Source organism: Melanotaenia boesemani, chromosome 7, assembly GCF_017639745.1.
Source record: "Melanotaenia boesemani isolate fMelBoe1 chromosome 7, fMelBoe1.pri, whole genome shotgun sequence".
Lineage (NCBI taxonomy): Eukaryota > Metazoa > Chordata > Actinopteri > Atheriniformes > Melanotaeniidae > Melanotaenia > Melanotaenia boesemani.
In genome coordinates, this window is record NC_055688.1 from 26,162,440 (window position 1) to 26,179,109 (window position 16,670).

General features: G+C 38.4%; 2 protein-coding genes across 2 annotated transcripts; both read right to left on the reverse strand.

The window, feature by feature from the left end:
* Positions 1-61: 61 nt before the first annotated feature.
* ube2ka (ubiquitin-conjugating enzyme E2Ka (UBC1 homolog, yeast)) lies at positions 62-9,629 on the reverse strand. Its single transcript, XM_041990600.1, has 7 exons — positions 9,279-9,629; positions 8,574-8,667; positions 8,290-8,348; positions 8,068-8,150; positions 5,506-5,605; positions 1,494-1,622; positions 62-1,392 (listed from the first exon to the last, which is right to left on the reverse strand). Exons 1-7 carry the CDS (start codon positions 9,339-9,341, stop codon positions 1,318-1,320), a joined length of 603 nt encoding a protein of 200 aa, XP_041846534.1. The 5' UTR covers positions 9,342-9,629; the 3' UTR covers positions 62-1,317.
* A 1,210-nt stretch (positions 9,630-10,839) lies between these two features.
* Positions 10,840-16,324, reverse strand: klb (klotho beta). Its single transcript, XM_041989739.1, has 6 exons — positions 15,077-16,324; positions 13,408-13,921; positions 13,049-13,317; positions 12,700-12,956; positions 11,577-12,508; positions 10,840-11,258 (listed from the first exon to the last, which is right to left on the reverse strand). Exons 1-6 carry the CDS (start codon positions 15,824-15,826, stop codon positions 10,840-10,842), a joined length of 3,141 nt encoding a protein of 1,046 aa, XP_041845673.1. The 5' UTR covers positions 15,827-16,324.
* Positions 16,325-16,670: the final 346 nt, after the last annotated feature.

Here is a 16,670-nt window from a genome sequence, read left to right on the forward strand (position 1 = left end):
ACAAAACACAGCACAATGAAAACCATTTTTGACACGTAAAACAAAAATGACAACACATTAATTTACACAGACTTTAATATTTTTATTTACAGATGAATCATTGACATATTTATCTGTTGGTGTAATTAATATGATGCAATTCTTCAAACTTGTCTTGACCCATTTTAATCCAGTCACAGATTGTGTTACTAATGAGCATGATCCCCCCCAAATGTATGTTTCTCTCAGTTTAAAAACAAGAATAATATGTATTCCTGTTGAATGCCAAAACCAAATAAGAGTTTTCTTTTAAAAATGTGGGGAGATAAGGACAGGTGAAGAAAGTGGTGTCAAAAACAGATGAGATGGGAAGTGGGGATCTCTTGCAGGAGCTGCCATTTGTTGACTGCTAAGGGGGAAACCTGGCACGATAACAAGTATGGCTACAGTGTGAACACTTTTAAGACACTTAGTAAGCAGGTTTCCAAAACACGGAATAAGCCAAACTGCACGGTGCAATGCATTGTGTTCACTTCATGCATATATAGGACAAAAATGTGATTGTCCTTTGAGCCCCCCCCCCCCTTCCCCTTTTTTTTCCTAAAAATGCATAATAACCACAATGAAATACGTTGCTAGGCAGATGTGTTCCGTTTTTAGAAACACATCTGTTATGTGAGGAAACTAATTCAGTCTAGAGTATCCAAATACTATTAACAAATAAGTGAAGATAATGGTTTTGATTACAGAGCCAGAAAAATTTAATAAAGATGCCAATTAAAAAAAGATTAGGACTTGGCTTAATCCTTGTTTAGAAAACAGAACCGCAAATGTGTCAAATCAGGACCAGGTCCCCCCAAAACAACAAAAAAACAAAACCTTGAGTGGCTTAACTATCTCCTACAAAAGGTTATCACAAATGAAAATAAATGCACTGCATAGGCAAGGATAAGCCGCTGACAGCCGCTTCTTGGACAGAGCCAGAAAAGCTGGGAGACACTAACAGATGTGAGTTGGGGTCTTAAGTCTGACGTTTGCTTCAAAGGGGTGAGATGTGGTTGGATTTCTGATTGGGGCACTGAGTGGAATGTTGAATGAACTTAAAGAAACCAGAGGTAACAGCTCACAGAGCAGTTGATTAGAGTGTGGCACAGCAGAGGTGATGAGTACAGAGGAGAGATACCACACAGATGAAGAAGGGTTGAGAAGACAGGGAGTGTGTCCAATGTGAAACAGATGGAGGAAGAGACATCTTCAGACAGCAGGGGTTTGGAGGAGAGAGTGTGTATGTGTGAACAGAGAGAGAGACGAGCATCAAGATGAAGAGAGTGTCAAAACTCAGTTACTGAGCAAGAGCTCTGTTGCTGTCTCCACATCCCAGGATTTTGACGACAATGCCACTATTACTGCATTCTGGAGAAAAAAGAAAAAAAAAAGAAGTGAAAATTTTGATCTGCAGCAAATGTTGGCAATGCAGTGCACATCAAAGAGAGAAAAGGTTTCCAAATACGTACTTTTTCAAAGCCCATGGCACAGAGTTTGTCTATTTTGCGTGTATACTCCGGACTGGAGACGGGAGCGCCTGCGTAGACATGAGACCAGAGTCTTGCTGTCTGTTTAAACATCTCTGGATTCTGCTTGTACTGTGTAAAGAAACAAAGAAACAGCGTGTGAATCAAAGTGATTAATCACACTACTGCCAGGAATTAAAACATTTATATTTGTATTTACATCTCATCAAACTGTAGAAATGTCCTCTTAATTTTCCTGTCTCTGAAATGTCAAAGATTCATGGGTGGATGTGCTGGCCCCTGCTGAAAATCTGATTAGACCCTGAAGTGCCCCATCCTCACACACTTTCTCCCCCCACTTACACTTTGTTATATCTTGTCGTAATGACAACAAATAGGGCGGGGAAAGAATCCAACTTGGGTCTTGATAAAAGGACATTTAAAAATTAGAAGATGGGGGGGGGGGGGGGGGGGGGGGGGGGGGGGGGGGGGGGGGGTCCTTAAACAGGCGAGTCTTTAGCTTGGTCTTAAAAGTGGATAAGGACTCTGCGATTACTGATTTTGTGCCACGTTGTGGTGGGAGCACCAGCCGTCTTTTGCTGGCAAAGCATAGCTATCGAGAGGGAGTGTAGCTCTGGATTAAGGCGTGAAGGTAGACAGGAGCCGTTTGGGTTATTGTTTTGTAAGCCAGAAGCAGAGCTTTGAATTTGATGTGCGCTGCAACTGGAAGCCAGTGAAGAGCGATTAGCAGCGGAGTGACATGAGCTCTTTTGGGCTGGTTGAAAACCAGTCTTGCTGCTGCATTCTGGATCATCTGCAGAGGTTTAACTGAGCATGCAGGCAGGCCTGCCAGTAAGGAGTTGCAATAGTCAATGTGTGAAATGACCAGAGCCTGGACCAGGAGCTGTGCCGTGTGTTAAGTCAGGTAGGGTCTGATCCCCCTGCTGTTGTAGAGAGCAAATCGGCAAGACCGAGAAACCGAGGCAACATGACCCTTAAAAGGTCAGCTGGCTGTCTACCATGACACCAGGATTCCTGGTAGATGAAGATGTAGGCACAACTGTGATAGAGTCGAGCTGCACGCTTATCTATGGTGGTAAGGAAGGACTGGCTGGAAAGACAATAAGCTCGGTCTTGGACAGATTTAGCCAACGGTGGTGATCCTTCATCCATGGACACACTCCTTCGTCAAAATACTCTGAAGGATCTTCCTGTGAGGTAGGACAAAAAACATGAGGACAGATCCTGAGATGCCAAGCTTCGAGAGTGTGGAGAGGAAGATCTGATGGTTGACCGTGTCAAAGGCAGCAGACAGGTCCAGCAGTATAAGGATTCAGGATTGACCAGCGGATCTGGCAAGCCGTAGGGAATCAGTAACTGACAGGAGAGCAGTTTCAGTAGAGCGGCCTTGACTATAGCCAGATTGATATGGATCTAACAGGTAGCTGTCTTGAAGAAACTCTGAGACCTGACCGAAGACGGGACGCTCTAGTAGTTTAGACATGAATGGAAGCAGTGAGACTGGCTGGTAGTTTTCAACCTGGGCTGGGTTGATTGTGGGTTTCTTCAGCAGCGAGGTAACCCAAACTTGCTTGAAGGCAGAGGGAAAGACACAGGATTTAAGAAAGGAGTTAATAATATGGGTTACTGCCATTTTGATTGTAGGTAAAATGCACTGCAGGATGTCAGTAGGGACAGGATCAAGAGAACAGGTCGTGGGCTTTGAGTTGACTAGAAGTTTAGCGACTTCGTCCTCATTTAGAGAGCGGAAAGAGCAGATTGAGGCACCAGTAGCTGGTTTGGTAAGGCTGAGTTAGTCAGGCTCAGTGAAATGGTTACTGATGGTAGCAACCTTTTCTGTAGAGCAGGAAGCAAACATTCCTGCAGTCAACACACTGGGTGGTTGAGCAGATGGTGGAGATAGAAGAGAGTTAAACACCATGAACAGTTGTCGTGTGTTGGGAGCATTGCTGATCTTGTTCTGATAAAAGGATATCTTGGCAGCCTTTAGGCTGGATGTGAAAAATGCAAGTCAGCCCAATGTGGGCTAACACAACGGCTGACGCTTCAGCGCACCATGTGTGGTAAAGTAGCTGGAGCTCACACAGCTGATGTCACTTTGCTTGATTGCAACTGGCTGAAACTGCGTCTTTCTGCTTTGTCCTGAGCAGTAAACAGTGGGTATGGCCCGCGCCACGGCCTCAACTGGTTGTAGAGAGAATGTGCTAGCGACCGAGCCCACACTAGAAATGTAAACAACCCCAAACCAAGACAGAAACAGAAACCAAACCAAGTAACTCACCTAACCGGCTGTACCTACCCTGATTAAAATCAGTGCTTGTTATAGAAAAAACATAAACTGAATGAACACTGGGCTTATATTAGACCCCTTTTTAAAAAAAAAATAAAAAATGTGGGAAAAAATCTCTGATCAACCACTGCCTGGATTAAAAATACAAGACTTAAAATAATTATATGTATAGCCTAGGACTGGGCGATATGGCCTAAAAATAAAATCTCAGATTTTTTATAACCAAATCCGATTTCTGATTTTAATCATTTTCTTTTCTTTTCTTTTACAAAACATAAACTTATTAAAAACATTTATTTATTTATATAAATGAATGCCAGCAAAAATAAAGCCGATAATGTCATAACTTTTCCACCATATAAACTACTTCATATCTTACATTGAAATATGCAACACAACTGCATCTGTGATCTCTTTCCATCTGGATCCTTATCATACAGGATCCACTGCAGAAATAATTCCCCTGATGAAGGTTGTCTCTTAACTAGGGTTTGTGGGTTAAGTTGACTTCTGCATCTCATAGAGAGCAGCATTTCTCATTGCAGTTATACGCACAGACAAATCCCAGGCATGAGTGAAGGGTCACTTCACTGAAAATCTGTCAAACACCGTTCTGGTGTGGAGGGAGGGCTAAGTCTGCTGCTAACTAACTATGGAAAAAAATCCAGATTTTCATAAAAATAAATCACCAGAAATGGAAAATTCAATATATTGGTTTTATCGATTAATCGCCCAGCCCTAGCATAGCCTCTTCCCAAAGCTAAAAATATTCATGACAACCATCACAACATCCATCAGAGGTGCTGCAGGTAAGATTTCGTATAATTTCCATTATGTCAAATGAACTGGAAGAACTGCAAGGTACTGGTCAGCCATTTCTTCTCAGAGCTGCCAAGCTCTCTTTAATGCCACATTGGCCTAATTACACACTCATCGAGAGAATATCAAATATAAATCAGATTTACAAAATGCTGTTGGCCATAGTCAAACACCATCCCTACCAATCATAGTAAGTTTCAGGTATATTTTCCGGAAGTCACTAGAACTTGGGCCATGTCCAGTGACTACTATAAGTATATGCTTAGCAAACAAAAACAAATCTTACACAAGCTTATTTCATTGCTTTATGCAATTCACTAAAGTGTGGGGTGATTAATAAATAACTACTACTCACTTTACATAGTATAAATGATTGACTGTAGGTGTAATAATGCTCTCAGAGTAGAATAAACATTCCAATGAAAAAGGAAATTAGGCAAAAGACACCTTAAGTTAGTTTCACACCACGGAAAATGACTGAACCTGCAACAAGAATCCGAATCCTTCCAATATATCAACTAGTAGCAACAATATTGTCGGAAGGCCCATAAAAGTAACTAGAACAAAGTAGTTTTAAAACCAATTGTTAATCTGTATTTTTCCTTTATTCGTAAAGCGTGTAATTATAATTTTTTTTGTCTTGTGTGTTTTTTATGCCCATCCTTCTATACATTATATACAGTTTCTTTTTTCTACTAAGTTCCATCCAGCAGAATATTGGGAGTAAATGAAGAATCATTTCACTTATGTGACACACATCAGAGAATTACTATAGATATTTATGAGAGGTATTCAGATATTTAGCAACAGTTACTTGCAGTGGTACATCATGTTCAAGAAAATAAAAGAATTCAGAGTTCAAAAATAAAAAAAATACACAGCCACCTGATTGGCTACCACGGCATCCTGTGGATCATCTGGTTCTGCAGCTGCCAGTAAGGCTTGTAATGACAAGAGGACCGTCCTCAGCGTCATAGCTGCTGCCCTGAAACAACATAGACATGGGGGACAAATTAAATGAGGACAGAAAGACAAATGCAAATACTTCTTCACAGGTACACTGCATGGTGAAATTAAACTCTGACACTGAAAAAAGTAAAAAACATGTCTGAATGAGCACAAGTGATCCCCCTTTCGATAAAAGATGAAGAAGATATTATCTAAAGGACTTTGGAAAATGGTTCAGTTTTGGAACATAGATGTAAAGAGAGACAGATACAGAGGCTCCTTAACTGGTTGTTGTTTTCTCAAGATCATCAATTAAAGCAACTACATTTATATTGATGGGAATTGATTACATTAAATTGTAATCAACATAGAATATTTAGAGGTGATGCTCATGCATTTTTGTGAGATGGGGGAAAGAAAAAAAAAAGGACTAACAGTTCAATAATATTTACATAAAGAGATGTAAGGATATGGTGCATAAACACTTAATCTGAAACATGAATGCACATTAACAGCTCAGCCGTGCAAACATTATAAGCACTAATCTGCAAAAATGTGGGAAAGGGGCATATGGGCAGATGAATCATGCTTCAACATATTCTCAGCATGTGGTCAAGCGCATATGTGCACATATGTGGCATTCACCGGGAGGACAACGCAGGTCTGAACGTTAAACCCCCGCAGTCTACCTTGAAGGGATGGATTGGGTCCACTACTGAATATGCAACCTACATTTATTTTGTGAAATGAGCATCATCATTTTCTTACCCCAGTTTGGAAATTTGCAAATATGAACCATTTATTTCTTAAGCTTCAAGTTAATGTTAGGTTTCTATTTTAATGTTCCTGTACTCCAACTGTAAAATCTTTCACAGACAACAGTCTCAACCCAATTCTCACTCATAATTTATGTATTTCTACAACTTCTTTCCTGCTAGATAGAGCAGAATTTCCAATGCATGTTAGAAGCTGTAGGTATTTTAACACTCCTGGTCATACAATTTTTGTCCGTATTTATTCCTACCTTACATTTTAATTTAGTTTTCTTTATTTCATTGCTACACATTGGCAGATCACTCTTGAAGATTCAGAGTAGCTTTGATGATTTTTTGTCAACTTTAACTGCCAATTTCTGTATCCCTGTGCTCCCTTGAAGAAATTAATAGCTTGTATTAGCTTTTGTGCAGAACATTTTGCCATTTGATCAGTAGTACAACCTTTTACTCCCACAGAACTCAGTAATCTCTAATGATATTGTAATAACCACTAGCCAAACAAAGCAGTGGCACAAGGGTTGGAACAGTATCATGAATATGCACTGACCAGCCTTTACAATAGCTAGTAAATAATGCACATTCACCTCAAACTAGACAGTGAGGTCTAGTTGCTGTTTTTCAGTGTTCATGTAAATAACATAATGCTATGGTAAACTGCAAACATGTTATAATTGGTCCATATTTTAAGACTTTTATTGCTGTAAGAAAAAAAAATTATATACATATATATATATATATACATATATATATATATATATATATATATATATATATACATATATATATATATATATATATACATACATATATATATATATATATATATATATACACATATATATATATATATATATATATATACATACATATATATATATATATATATATACACATATATACATATATATATATATATATACATACATATATATATATATATATATATATATACACATATATACATATATATATATATATATATATATATATATACATATATATATATATATACATATATATATACACATATATATACATATATATATATATATATATATATATATACACATATATATACATATATATATATATATATATATATATATATATACATATATATATATATATACACATATATATACATATATATATATATATACATATATATATACATATATATATATATACATATATATACATATATATACATATATATATATATATATATATATATATATACATATATATATACATATATATATACATATATATATACATATATATATATACATATATATATATATATATATATATATATATATATATATATGTACATACACTACCGTTCAAAAGTTTGGGGTCACTTCCCTATTGAATCCAATGGCAAAGTGACCCCAAACTTTTGAACGGTAGTGTATATATTCTAACATACCCTACACCAGAATCGTTGCATAAAAATAATTTAAAAGGAAAAAAAAAAATAGTATAGTCGTACAAACACTCTGAATCAGTTTTTAATCATACTGAAAATGTTAAATGATGTATATTTTAGTTAAACAAAAAGTTACTTATTAAAAGTGTTTGTCAAACATTTAATACAGCGGGAACGAAAAGCTAAATAAAATTTATTATTGGTTTTATTAGAGAAAATAATGTCACACACAAAAAGAAAAATATGAAGAAGCATGAAGAATGCAAAGAAAACCTGCACAGATTTACTCACCACTGATCTTTAAGAATGTCCAAACATATCGCACCTGTGACCGAGCTGATGTTGGGATGCCAAATTTTTGTGATAAACCGCACCTGAGTTATTGAATGAATGAATAAATAAATAAGCAATAAAATATGTTATTGGATTTGCACAATATTGTAATTTCTTTTAAGTCAAAATGCACAACATGGGGGAACAGGACTAGTAGCAAAAACAGTAATGAATCCTTACCTTGGGTGGATTGAATGGATACGTCTCTGGAATTTTAATTTCTAGTTGATATCTACCTCCTGTACAAGATCAAAACATTAACGTGATACACTTCATGAATAGTTACAGGGGGTTTTCAAGCATGCTAAAAGTGCTACATGTTTTAAGTTACATGATTACAAAGGTAGAAGCTTTTGAAATGAGTAGTCAGTGTAGCCCCTTGGTCTATGACACCCAATATCGCATTACAAAATTGTGCAACCAGGCAGTTTGATTAGTAGGCTGTGTCTTTAAGAGCCCCTCACCTTCATATGGTGTGTCTGGGGGGCCTGCTATCTCTCCTTTAAGTTCTGTGAAGTTCTCATCCACCAGATCAACTTTTATCTGGTTTTTGCTTGTCTGCAAGGGTGAGAAGTGAAGGAGAATTATAAATTTAGCAGACAGATTATAATGTTAAACTTGCATGCTGTCAAACACAAATATGCCAATGCAGCATAAGCTGACACCTCACGCAACACAAGGAAAAGTTGGCCTCAACTTGTTGCACCCTTACAAATCTAAATGTTGTGAAATCTCTAATGACGGTTCAAGTTAGTGAAGGATGAATGATTGTGTCACGTATAATGTGTATGTATCTTTATTACTTTAAGAGGGATAACACCCAAGTATCTTTGCTATCTTGACCAAGCTAACTTGACGACCAGGGTAGACATGGTAAGCTAGTCAATGTTGTTATCGAGGCTCATTTAAACCCAGCAATATACCTAAAATGTGATTAACTACGTTTAAGCAACAGTTACTTTCTTGGCTTTAACATCCCCAGAGTGGAACATTGTTGGCTAGCCCTAATAGCAATTTGTGAGCGCTGCCGTGACATATACAGTTAGCTGAAGCTATCAGCATGATGATTAGCAAGCCAACAGCTGAGCCAGCGAAGCGTCACTCTCATTCAGGTACAGAATGAGAAGAAATAATAGCCTCAACTTGAAGTGACAAACGTGATAACCAACCTCTTCGCTTTTGAGCACCTCCTTGAATTCCCGTTTTATCCTCTGAACTGCGATGTTGGCCATGGTTTCCCCCTTGTTACTGGTCCGGTTGGGGCCTCGTCGCCGTCCGACCTGTTAGCTAACGCTAGCTTGTTCTGACTACAGCAGTTCCTCACTTCTTAGATACAGACTCAAAAATAAAAGCTGTATTGTTGTTCGCGTTAGTGCCGTCTGCCCCTCTTAATAGTGGGTTATTTGATCTGTTAAAATAGCGTAACGTGTATCTAACATGTCAAATGTGCAACACTATGGTTAGTGCTACAGAAAACATTTTAATGCCAAACTGCATGCAGTCTGGGCAAAAAAGAGTCATGTGATCAGAGTCAGCCTGAACCTCCTCTCTCATTGGTTGATTCGTTCACAATCTAATAATAATTATACTAATAATAAGAAGAATATTTTTTTTATTATTATTATTATTATTATTATTATTATTATTATTGGGTTGTGTCAAGGCAAGATACAGACAAGAGAAAGGCAATATTCACATTTTTATTAGCACTATAAGTTATCTCAAACAGCTATAAACATAAACCATTTTAGTTACTTAAAGGTGCTTTCAAATTATAATACGCTGGTTACCAGTTTATTCTAAGTGGTGACTGGCAAGGTTTTTTTCTGTTTTAATGTGTGCATTACATACTGTCTCATAAAGAGTCCGATGATTTCCATTACACAAGTGTAAACAGCTATTTGCATCTCATGATCCCACTGAAAACATCTTTCTCTCTGTCACATAGACTTCACACAAATCTGGCTGCATGCTATTGAGACACATAAATTGGTATTTAGAAATGTCTTTGCTTTAGACTGACTACAAAATTATGAGAAAATAGCTAAATATTTAAATCCAAGCACTCCACGTGTGTTTCATGTTTAGCTGTCCTGGATTCAGTCTTTTACCCATTATGCTTCATAATAATGTAGCCCTCCACTTTTAACAAAAGGCAGACTTATGTTTCATTGTTTACTTGCAGTTTCAAATAGTGACACTGGGTGGCATCATTGTTTCATGGTAGGAAAATACCCAGTCTGTGGCAACATACTGTAGTACAATATATTCTAGGTAAAGTGGAATAAAGTGGAGACTGCCTAAACTTGGTCTTATAATGTATAAGGAAAAAGTACTATCAGTTGTTAAAGCAAACATAAATTATATCAAACTTACACAACAAACTGTAATTATTTACAGAACTACAAGTTCTACAAGAATAGAAGACATTGTTGAAGATTTCAGGTTTGGTCAGTAGTAAAGTAAAACCTGTGTTCTGCTTTATAGTAAAATATATAGCTCACATCAATTTTCAGATTTTGTAAAAACAGAAACAGTGAGCAAGTCCATGCCATTGAATAATAATAAATATGTATTTAATATTTAATAGTCACTCAAGAGAAAAACATGGAGACATTTTCTCTTGACAATAATTTCTGGTAAACTGAAACATTTGTCACAATGAAAAAAAGAAACTAAAGAAGACAACTGTACAATGTACTTCTTGCCTTTCAGTTTTTCAGCAATATGTTACTTAGTCAGTCTATGAAGACAGACGCACATTGATGCTTTTTCCTTTCTTTCTTTCCAGTTCAGCCTGCTCCCCCTGTCTTGTCTTTGATTTCTTTGGGTGATGACAACAAAGAAGACGACTGCAGCCAACATAACAGTCGTTATTAGGAGGCAGCCACCAAAAATCAGCATTGGTTTGTTCTTGAACAGCCATTCACATATGGAGCAGCTTTCCTGCTGCTTATTAAACTTGCATGGTTGCACAGTCTCATTGCTAGGAAAACCACTGTAAGTAATGATTTCTCTGTACACAGCAATGGACGCCTTGGCTTTGGACTGGTGTTGGGTTGAGGTGAATAAGCCATACTGGGGCACATGGCGATCTTGGAGTTTCCAGACGTAAAAACCCTGCAAGTTGACTTTATCAAGATGGTAAGCTGAGAAGAAATAGTAGTGTGAGATTAAAAAAAGTTTCTGCCATATGCCATATGAAAAAAAACACAGAACACAGTATGGTTGACATATTTAAGAAAGTAATATGCTTGCATGTGAAAGAAGTTTACTGACAGAGTACGACAAAACAATACTGATTAATATTTCTGCATCAGTGTTTGTTTTTTCCCTTATTTTCTGTTTTTATGATCACAGTAAGTAAGCCTGTGTTTTATAGTAGGCGGCAATTAGACAATTAAACCTGTTTTGCCTTTGTTGCTGTAACTCAGTTATGATTAAACGACACATTCTGGGTGCCCTACCTTTGAGTGCTTCCTGCAGGTAACTTCTCAGGTAGTGCTGCCTGAGTTTATCCTCTGTAGTTGCCTGATCATCAATCCCACTGCCTGTAACAATGACAGGCAGAATTCTGCCATATCTCTTGCTCACCCATCTCAGCATCTCCCGAAGACCCCATGGAACTAGAGCCTGACCCAGGCTAGAGGAGGGCCAGGTGGGGTCAGAGAGTGTCAAACAGTCATGATCAGGGGTTTGTTTCTTTTGAAAATTGGCCTGTGTATGGGGATGAGGAGAAACCAAACGGGTGGTAAAATGGTTTAGGGCGATAAAACTCAATGCCCCTCTCAGCTCCTGACGCTCTGGCTCAGTAAAACTAGGAAGAGGGGATGCAGGCAGGCCCAATTTTTGTGCTGTCTCCTCTAGGTATTCCTTCATTTTATGTGGATAATCCCCTAGCTTCTGCTTCTCCTCATATTTAGTCCCCAGAAGTGGGTCTAAGAAGCGACCAATTTCAAATAGAAGAAATCTTTCTGCTGCAGCCTTGTGTGATTCAAGATAAAGGTTGGCAGGTTTTGCCCAGTCAGCATGTAGTGCAAGTGATACCAGGCCTTGCTGTTGATTGTAATATTCCTTCTCATATAACCTCCAAACTTTTGCATGGGCTAGAAGGAGATTATGAGCAGCCTGATGCCTCTCTGTTCTATTAGTATAAACATCTATCAGTCTGTTAGGCTCATTTATGGTGATCCAGTATTTAACCCAGGGACCAAGCTCCTGGTAGCAAAGTGCTGCATATTCTTGGAAAGCTTTCAGTGTGCTGTACTTTAGCCACCCCCCAGAGGAATGCAAAGATACAGGTAAGCCCAAATTAGGTGCTCTGTGTGTCGGGTAGTACATGATGACCACAGCATCCAGGTCCAACTTCTTGAGCTCAGTCAGCACACAGCGGTAATACCTTTAACAAGAATAGTTAGGTGTTAACATGTGCAGAAAGAGAGATTAGGTAAAATAACAGCTGATGGTATAAAATGTAAGTTGTCAAGTTGTGTTTTAGCTAAAAAAAAAAAAAAGAATTGTGTTGCACTTAAATAAATCAAATTCAGCTGAATTTCAGTGGATTTCAATATTTATATTTGTGCATTCTACCTTAGAGCCTCAATGTTCACATTAGAGCGGTCTCCCTGGGGTAAAATCAGAGACCAATTTAGAGCAAAACGGTAATGAGATGCCCCAGTGGATGCAAACAGGCGAAGATGGTTAGGGATAGCCAAATAATCAGTGCACTGGGCTGGTCTGGTGTGGAGCTTTACTCCTGGGACCACATGCAATGATCCATCTCCTGTCAGGTTCCAACTGTACAGCTGGGGGTCAGTATATTGTGGGGAGAAAGGATAGAAATGTACCTGAAAAAACAAACACACACAAAAAAAAACGTTTGAACAGAAATAATTCATAGTATTTACTTCATTTACTCATGCCCACTCTCTCTTCTTACCTGTAACACGGAGTCTGCAATACCCCAGTGAAATTTGCAGGGGAAGTGGCCTTTGATCTCTAGAGACGTTTCATCACTTGGGAAACCATTTTCAGTGACAACATGCCTGTAGTATTGAGCAGTGGTTTTGGGGATCCTGGTTTTGTTTGGTTGGTTGAAGTCGATATAAAAAAGGCCTCGTCTAATACTGTAGCCATAATTCCACTCAAATCCATCTAACAATGACCAGGCTGAGTAACCAAACACCTGCACACCATCAAGCTTGATGGCTGTAACAAAAACAGAGAGAAAAGGGTTTGTGTATTTGTTAAATAAGCATTTTACTGCATTACTTACAGTTTTATATCTCTTCAGCTCACCTTGCAAGACCTGGTTGATAAAACTCTTCATAAGATAGATGGCCACTGTGTCTTCCCTTCCCACACTGGCTTCAGAGAACCAACCTCCCTCAGCTAACAGGACACTGGGGTTCTCATATTCCAATTTTATCCAGGACAGGAGGCGTCGCAGGTCTGGAGTTACAGTCTGTCCATAGTGGACCAGGTTCCGGCCCAGACGAAGATTGTTAGGCCCAAACGACAGAGCTAAAAAGTCTGCAGTTTTCTGGACCCAGAGCTTCTCCTCAGGAGTAAATATGGGTATGAGATCTCCGTGCTTCATTTTTAGAGAGACAGGATAGTCTCCCTCACCAAAGATGGGGTTGGCAAACCAGCCAAGAACAGCCTCAATTGATTGCTGACAAAGTGCAGCATTGGAAGGTGTGGCTTGGCCTCTTTGAGGCTCAACCCAGTGGGAGCCTAAAACAATGGATACTTTACCCTTCTGAGTTGCGCGGAAGTGAGTGTTGTAGGTCTGCCAAGCTTTGGCATGTGCCTGAAAATGACAGCAGACACATTATTTTGATCTTGTCTTCTTCTTAAACTGTTCACAGAATGTGTTCAAGGTATGAAATGTTAAGAAATGTGTAAATAAATGTTGACTGAATACTTTTTATCTGTTTCCAAATTTAGGGGCCTACTATTATGGACTATGGTCCATTGTCACACTGTCATAGTAAAATGGGACATGTTAATGTGGGCTGCATCGCTGTATTATATGTAGGCTACTTTAAAAACATCCTTGCTTTTTCTCATATGACAAGTTAAAAGGTCAACACTGAAACAGACTTATACCTTTAAAATGCTGCAAAGTTTTAAACTACTTACAAAAGAGACATCTCTGCCAATGCTACACAATAGCCAAAATGTATTTTAATATTTTAATCATACAAATTTTTAATATTAACTCACCTCTGGATCCAGATCTCATGCAGTTAAAGAAAATATTTTTTGTTTCATATAAATATTGTAAAGGCAGTAGTACTAACATATTATCTTACTTTCCACAAAGTTTAATTGAATTTTGTTGATAAGCTGTTAAGACGTCATGCTAACAGACAAGTAAACAAGAACATTTATATGGTACCAAAAAAGCTTCCCAGGCAGAAGTAATAGGTATTAATAAAAGGGTTTATTGGGCAGCTGTAAATCATTGTTTTGCTATTTTATTAACTCAGCCTTTGCTGTACACGTACTCATCCGTGCTTGACTGCAGAAACATAAGTGACTATTAATGAGGCGTATCTCTGTGACTTCCTGACACACTTAGTTTCCCTCCAGCACAAAAGTGCTGATGTGGTGGACTTTGGCCTCAGTGTCTTTTTAAGTCTCCTGTTTGCTTATCACAAAACTGTCAATGTAAATATGGCCAACTAGTTATCACAGAGATAAAGGGGAAGTTTTTGCACTTAGTTGTCCAAGATGTTTGCAGTAGCTATGATGGATTTATTGGGAATGTACAATTTAATATGAACGCATCAGAGTCTGTGTTTGCTTCATCGTCCTGTGACCAAACAGTATTTTTAAAGATATAAAAATATATTGGCTATCATAAAATGATAGAGCTGTAGGAGTTCAAAGGTTACACACAAATTGTGTGTGTAATTGTATGAATTTTTCGAAACCAGTTTAGTGACCCTGTATGACTTACCCTGATCAGGTTGTGGGCTGCAGTAAGAGAGCCCAGAGTACCCCCTTTCTCTCCAGGAGCATGCAAACCTGTTCCGTACCCCTGCACAGCCACCAGGTACGGATTATGCATCGTCAGCCAGTACCTAACACGACTCCCAAATGTCCGGAAACAAAATGCAGCATATTCCTCAAAAAGTCCCACTAATGTATCATTTTTCCAGCCTCCATATTGTTCCTGGAGCACCAGTGGCAGGTCTGAGTGATAAAGAGTGACAATGGGTTCTATTTTCTTTTCCAGAAGACTCTCTATGAGACAGCTGTAATGCTCGACAGCCAGCGCATTGGGCTCACGTCTGGCATTGCCATCAGGGAAGATCCTGGGCCAAGACAGAGAGAAAGAGTATGATCTTACACCTAGATATTCCAGTGCTGCCACATCTTCTTCCCAGTAGTTGTAGCTGTCGCTTGCCACATCTGCAGTTTCTCTGGTTAAATTACCACTGACAAAGGAATGAGTGAACTGGTCCCAAATGGAAGTACCTTTCCCATCCTGGTTCCATGCTCCTTCAGTTTGGAAAGCAGATGTCCCTGAGCCCCAAAGGAATCCTGAAGGGAAGGTGCCGTGAAGGAAAGCCTGGTCTTTGGTGATGGAGTTCAGTCTGGGCTGCTGCCAGATACTCCTGCCCTCCCCAGGAGAACAGGCTGCCTTGTTGCAACAAAACACCAACCAGGAGAATAAGAGGCATGTGGGAAAGGGATGGTTCAGCATAGTGAAGCAGTCCACCTTGTCTTAGAAATCCACTTAAAGAGGATAACAGGTGTCAATCAACTGCTCTTTTCATCAAAATAAATTCCCTTCTGATTGACAGGAAATCCATAATGTTGAAAGGGAAAGTGGAAATACGATCAAAGCCAGTTGAGTGGGACATCTGAAGCCTGAAGGTGCTGATGTATCCATCTGACAACCTGGTTAGTCTTCCCTATCTCTCCCTCGGTGTACTTCTGCTCCCACTCAGCCCCTCCCTACTACAATAATGTTCACAAATACAAAGGTTGACTCATATCCGAGGACACTTGTATTTCTATGCTTGTACAGCAGATCCAGCAAATTACTTTCACCATTATTTCCAAAATCACTCCATCATCCTTTGATTATACAAACTTGTTTTCTTTTCTATTTTTTTAATAGTCACAACTTCACACAACTTATGACTATAGTAGTAGGTTGTGCTTGCAAGGATGCACCCACTGAGCTGACAGACATTGTGATTGCTGTACAGAACATTCTTGTGTCAATAATTAGCTTGCACTCTGATCCTAGCGTCATAAGTAAGAAGTACTTCATACTGTAGTCTGGTTACAATAAAATTTACACTTGCTCTGCTGCATTTCAATAGTTTTTATTTAGAAGTCAAAATCTACATCTGGTTCTTTTAAGCTTGTCTTTAACTTTATTTCTTGCATTTTATCTATTTTATTTTAGCATATTCCTTCTGCTTTTATTGGATTAATTGCATTTCTTTTAATCTTTATTTATTTATTTATTTATTTTTATTTTTTTTAATACACTTGTCTGCACCCTGCTGAAATGTTTTATGTAAAGCACTTTGAAT